This window comes from Etheostoma spectabile, chromosome 3 (genome assembly GCF_008692095.1).
Source record: "Etheostoma spectabile isolate EspeVRDwgs_2016 chromosome 3, UIUC_Espe_1.0, whole genome shotgun sequence".
NCBI lineage: Eukaryota > Metazoa > Chordata > Actinopteri > Perciformes > Percidae > Etheostoma > Etheostoma spectabile.
The window spans coordinates 23,660,175-23,666,108 of record NC_045735.1 but is presented as its reverse complement, the minus strand read 5'-3'; the positions used below and the strand labels follow the sequence as shown (position 1 = coordinate 23,666,108).

General features: G+C 40.7%; 1 protein-coding gene and 1 long non-coding RNA gene across 3 annotated transcripts in view; one reads left to right on the top strand and one right to left on the bottom strand.

The window, feature by feature from the left end:
* zgc:114130 (mRNA decay activator protein ZFP36L1) overlaps positions 1 to 4,134 on the top strand; it is a 4,594-nt gene extending 460 nt beyond the window's left edge. Inside the window, exons 1-2 of one of the 2 annotated variants that reach the window (XM_032510086.1) lie at positions 273 to 499; positions 1,021 to 4,134. In XM_032510086.1, the coding sequence (XP_032365977.1) occupies positions 494 to 499; positions 1,021 to 2,268 (1,254 nt within the window). In that variant the 5' untranslated portion in view covers positions 273 to 493 and the 3' untranslated portion in view covers positions 2,269 to 4,134. Of the gene's footprint in view, positions 1 to 272; positions 500 to 1,020 lie in introns of those variants that run through there. The other variant, XM_032510085.1, reaches the window with a different exon arrangement.
* The window catches only part of LOC116684324 (uncharacterized), a 19,932-nt gene extending 14,860 nt beyond the window's left edge, over positions 1 to 5,072 (bottom strand). The window contains exons 1-2 of the long non-coding RNA XR_004330780.1: positions 5,061 to 5,072; positions 713 to 718 (exon numbers count right to left, since the gene is read on the bottom strand). This is a non-coding gene — a long non-coding RNA (uncharacterized LOC116684324). The remainder of the gene's footprint in view (positions 1 to 712; positions 719 to 5,060) is intronic.
* Positions 5,073 to 5,934: the final 862 nt, after the last annotated feature.

The following is a 5,934-nucleotide window of genomic DNA, read 5'->3' as shown; positions in this document are numbered from 1 at the left end:
TAACTTTACGCCGTTTGCTCTTTTCATCTTTTCAATTGTTGTTTAACGGATGACCTACTGTTGTTGTCCTGTATGTACCGTGCATTGACCACCCGCGGCTGCATCGGGCTCTTGACTGTTTTATGGGATGTTTAAATTAAGCCTGGACTTAAAATTGTCACAAAGTGGGAGCGTTGTTGAAGTTGATAACACGGGCCCATTAAACCGTCTAACGTCACTAAGTTAGCCAACTAACGTCAACGTGGTTGATCTAGTTAGGTTTCATTACCACTGGTGACAGACATGTTAACGTAGCTACAACGTGTAAACTCTGTACCAGGTTAACGCTAGTAAACTCAGTAACTAGACCACGCCAACAAGTTAAATCAAAACACCGACGTAGTCAACCTAACGTTAACTACTTCAATATAGCTTTAACTTGTGCTCGAAACAACAGAAAGTCGCCAGTTTAAGTTGTCAAGCTGCGTTCCTAGCATGGAGGGGTAATCATAGGATGCTAGTAAGTGTAAGCATTTTGTAAACGAGTTAAAACTATTGAATTGTTCTAGAAATACAAGAGATTTACTGTAACTGTACTTCATACGTCATCTCATCCATGCTTAGTTTCATCACAAACGAAGATGTGCAGGATGCCAGGGAAACCTTTTTGGTCATGTTAGTGTGGTTTTAAAAAGAAACACATTAGACATATTGCCGACTGAAGTACCTGTACCTAACTCTGTAGTGTTTGCATTGCATGACTTAAAAAAAACCTGTAACCTTAAGAGTTCATGATGATACTTATGCAGTGTTTAGCAGAGAAACGACCACATCCATGTAATGGTTAATCAGCAGTACAAATGTACAAATGTTAATTAATTGTTCAGTAGTTTCTAAGAACAACGTCAACAGATGTCCATGACTAGAAATGTAAAATCCTTGAACAAATAGAGATGCCACAGGGATTTTTTTTCCAACCAATCACTCAATATTAATTGTTAAATATATGCTAAAATTGTGTTGTCTGTTCTTTTTTTACAGCAATTACTGAATCTTGACTTGAGGGATCAAAACGGACCACTACCACCCCTCAGTCTGGCAATGACAACACCCGGGTGCATCGGTCAGCCACGGAGCAACCTATCGTTTTCCCTCTCGTCTCTCTCATGTCTTCCCACTGATCCTTCAGAGAGTGTATTTCTGCCCTCCAGCCAGTGGGGGCAGCAGTCAGAAAGCCCTCTGTCCTCCCAGCTTGCTAATTCCACCCAGTGGGGAAAGTCTGGCTTCCTTGCCCAGCGCTCCATCAGCATGGTAGAAACGAGCAGCACCACAGCAACGAGCCTCGACTGGCCCGGGACGGACATTTCGCAATCCCAAAGTGACATCAGTCACACTGCACTGAACACCAGCTCCTCCTCTTCCACCTCATCCCTTTCCTCTTCTCGCTATAAGACTGAGCTCTGTCGATCCTTTAATGAGAGTGGCCTGTGCAAGTATGGCGGAAAGTGCCAGTTTGCTCATGGGCTAGATGAGTTGCGTGATCTTAACAGACATCCAAAATATAAAACTGAGCCGTGTCGTACGTTTCACACCATCGGCTTCTGCCCCTACGGCATGCGCTGCCACTTTGTCCACAACAATGAGGAAGAGAAGAAGCACTCCTTTTCTCGCTCCTCCTCCTCATCATCCTCTTCCTCAAGCATTCCCCAGCAGCCACCTTCCTCATTCCGCTCGCACAGACCTCCTCTTGTCCGACAGAGCTTCAGTTTTGCTGGGTTTCCCTCTGCTCCGCAGCAAGCCCTCCAGCCTGCCCGTAATGCTTACCCTCCTCCTGCCACTGCTTCTTTCACCCGCTCTCCATCGGCGTCTCCTCCTTCCTGCACTGACATTACTGACCTCCTTTCTCATGCCTTCCTGGAGATGGACTCTGCCTTTGAGGCATCCCCTGCCCACCAGTTCCAGCCTCCCATGGGCCAGGCCACTGCATTAGATCCCCGGTCTCCATTCCTGCCTTCCCCAGACTCTGGCTGTTATCCATGTGGGCTATCTCCAACTGCCTCCCCTTCCCTGAGGCAGAGTCCCAGTGCGAATGTGGCCTTTTCCGGGCCCCTGGGTGCCCGATCCCTGTCCTACACCTCTCTGTCAGACCAGGACCAGGATGGAAGCAGTTCTGCTAGCTCGCTCAGTGGCTCTGAATCCTGCGGTGGCATTAATGAAGTCAATGGCAAACGCCTGGCGGTATTCAGTCAGCTGTCTGTTCCAGAGGATGCTACTGGGTTCTGCATTTAGGCTGCAGTGTGCTGTGGACACATACATACGTACGTACATATTTGCATACATTCAGACACAAACATGCAGACCCGAGAAACTCTGAAACACATATGCAGAACACAAATATCCACGATTTAGCACACACAGTGCTCACACACTAGAGCCCTATAAATGCACACACATCCTCACACACAGCCACTGGACTGACAGCTCAGACGTTCTTTGCACCTGTGTGGCATCAAAGGAAAGACTTGTTGACCGATGTAGAACGCACAGAGAGATCCGCCTATTAGATTTATGTGGTTAAAATCACTGGTCACTGTCATATGCGTAAGGGAAGCCACAGTGATGCTGTAACTGAAACGTGTGTTGCCATTAAAACAGTACATATTAAGATAGAAGGTAAATGGCGCTAAATTAATTGATGTTTTACCAAAATAGTACGTTGAGATGGAAAATTACAACAAAGAAATTGCAATCACAGTGTGATGGCCTCAGTGTTTCATGTTGAGTCCAACCACGGCATTTATATTTATACATTTTACCAAGATCTTAAGAATGTGACAAAGCCAAAGACATCTTTGTAGCTCAAACGTTTTGATTATGCTGGTACAAACACACGTTTAGGAATTGTTGATTTTTTTTCAATTAACTGTACACAGTATTGTGTTTTATAAGCTGGTGAAACTGTTTTTTCCTCTTAACTCTACAGTCTGAGGTTATGTTTAGATCACTGGGCTCAAACCTGAATGTTAAGTTTTTAAACAACTGAAGTGCCTGTTGCATTATTTACCAAGTCATGTGTTGAAACAGTATTTGTGGGTTTGTTAGGAGAGATGTGTGGAGGGGTGCAAGTCTTTTTATTTAGTCAAGTAAGCTAATGTTGGTGAGTTCAGGTCTCTTTGTTAAGATGACTAAAAGTGTTCTTCTGTCCCTCGTGCATTATTGACAAACTGCCACCAGTAAAACGCCTAATGACCAAATTGAACTTGCCTTACAAGAGGAGGAAGGAGGACTTAACAGAAAAGCCAGTGGGCTTATCATACTTTTACTTTTAATCATACTTTCTCAAATCAAATGGTCATGGCATATTGTTAACTGTATGACTTGCCAACTGGAAAAGCAGGACATGGGAATTGTCTAGGCTTTAATATGTGAAGTGTGATAGCACAATTGGCAATGCAGAAAATCCATCAAGATATGATCTGAACTTGGTTTGAGTTGCAAGGCACTTGGTGTAAAAGGAGAGTTTAATCGAGTCATGAATGTTTCAGTCAAGTCCTGTTTTACCTCTGGCATTTATCTTAAAATACTTAGTGGTGCTAATGTGTATTTTAGATTATCTTGAACACAGACATTCCCAGGAGTTTTTTTCTTTTTTCTCTTTTCTTTCCTCCTCCCTTGTCCACAGGCAGCACTGGTGTTACATTTTTGATGAATATTCTTGTTTTTGTGACTCACCCAACCATATTTGATCTCTCCATCAGTATTAATTCTTCCTGTTATGGCTTTGTACGGTTATGAATGTGTAGCGTTCCTGGTCTCATGCGTGTGAACTGTGCACCCAGATCTGTTGCCTTACTGAGCAAGATCCAGCATTTTGTAGGGTTAAGGTATGTATGTTAAAGAAATGTTACTTGGCTGTTTTGTGTTTCTGACATAGTTAGTTAGAAGAACAGACACTGTGCTGTTACTAGTCTATTTAAAATTACCTTTTCATCAACATGTTTAAGGCCTGTTTAGTGTTAAAGGTGATCATCTTTAGTAAATTAATTTCTTTAATTTATTTTAACGTATTTATAGAGGACTTTGACTTGGTAATGCTTGTATCAAGTTTAATATATTTGGTTTCTTTTTTGTACTGGAAATAAAGTTTTTGATTTTTTTTTGTTTTTTAACTGTTTTGCTTATATACCTTCTCCGGGTTTTTATTTGTTTTGTTTGGATCCCCGTTAGCCTCAGCATAAGCTAAAAGCTATTCTTCCTAGGGTCCTACAATCTGTTCTTGTGACAATACACTTTATGACATCATATTGACACAGACATAACATTTGAAAATACAAATCCTATTGGAATCTTACAGATGATGCAATTAAAAGAAAAACATTACGCTACTCTGAACAGATCTATTTTAAGAAATAGGATGTAACAAAACAAAAAGCCCTATAACAGACTCTCTAATTTGGTATTAGATATTTAAATGCTTTAAAGGTAATATGTCTTAAGTGTTTTCTTTTTTTTAACCTGTGTTAGGAGTTATGTTTTGTTAGTCTTTCACATATGATCCTCTACAGGTAAAATCTATACAGGCTTGTTGGGCACATCCGCTTTGAAACCTTGCACTGAGGTGCTGATGCTACAGTGCAGGAGTTATGAGACTTCTAGTTGTACGCATAATGCTGGCTGTAGTAACTTTGCAACATTGTTTACACGTGTGACATTTTAGATTCAAGGTGCAGGAAGGAAGGAAGCAAGCAGGAAACCAGCAAACTGACATATATGGTTTTCATTGTAGATTACAATCATTCTCCTCGGTGGCACTGTACTGTTGAGGTTAACTGTGTGTATACACACACAAAGTCAAAAGTAAAAGAACTGGCTTCTAGCTGAAGTTAATATTTCATATAAGACTGAGTGATAAGACTGATGTTTTCCTGAACAGCAAGGACAAAAATTCATTTTGAGGGTTTCTAGTTTTATTAGATGTATCAATCCATAAATGAACATTATTTAGTTTACCTGACTATTGTTTTTTATTTAATCACACAATCGGACAGTTAAGAATAAAGCTTTATGCTGTGGAAAAATACCATGTACTCCTTTAATGTGACTTTGGATTAGTTTGTCATTCACTTAATTCAAAAAGCTAGCACGGGTAGTCAGAGACTAGAAATCTCTATTTTCATCCAAAAGATCCACTACAAGAGTGAAACACAACCAGTCCTCCATGTTTCCAGGAGAAACTGCAAGGGAGCAGGCAATGAATCACAAATCTAATCCGTGGTGCAGCCTCAGTTTAAAGAATGCTTTCAGAACCCTTGTTGATTGATTCAATTCAAGCATATTTTGTTTTTCTGATTCCACTAAATAAAAGTAAAATGCATACATTTAAAAGAATGCAAACAGTGTCTCCTGAAATGACCTTAGCTGACTAAAGTGAAGTATTGATAGTTGAGAGATACAGTATATATTGGTCTAACATTCTAATAATAATAAAATAAAAAAAAACATAGGAAAAATGGCTTCTTATTTTAAGTTTGCACAAACTGATTTAAACAAGCAAGTTGTTTCTGACTTAAACGGTCTGGTGCAGGATGGCAAGACACTTTGTGTGTGTGTGGGTTTTTGTGTGTGTAGTCATGCAATTGAGATTTCATGTGGAGAAGTCTTTTGTTTGGTGTTTAATTTGACCAATCCTGGGCTCCCATGTCCCTTCTCCCTCACTGCTTCCACTGATTCCATCCTTCCTCCCTCACTTTGTTCCTCTCCTTTTCTTCAGCAATGTCCCCTTGCCTCTCCACTTTCTACACTCTTGAGTAGCAGCAGAGTAATTATTTAATCTTCTGTTGCTATGGTGACCAACACAAGTTTGCAGAAGCAGGATCTTCATTAGCAGGTAGACCACACAACTTGGTCATTTTTAAATCCAAGAGCAAAGAGTTTTTAGAGCAAATCTGTGTCTTC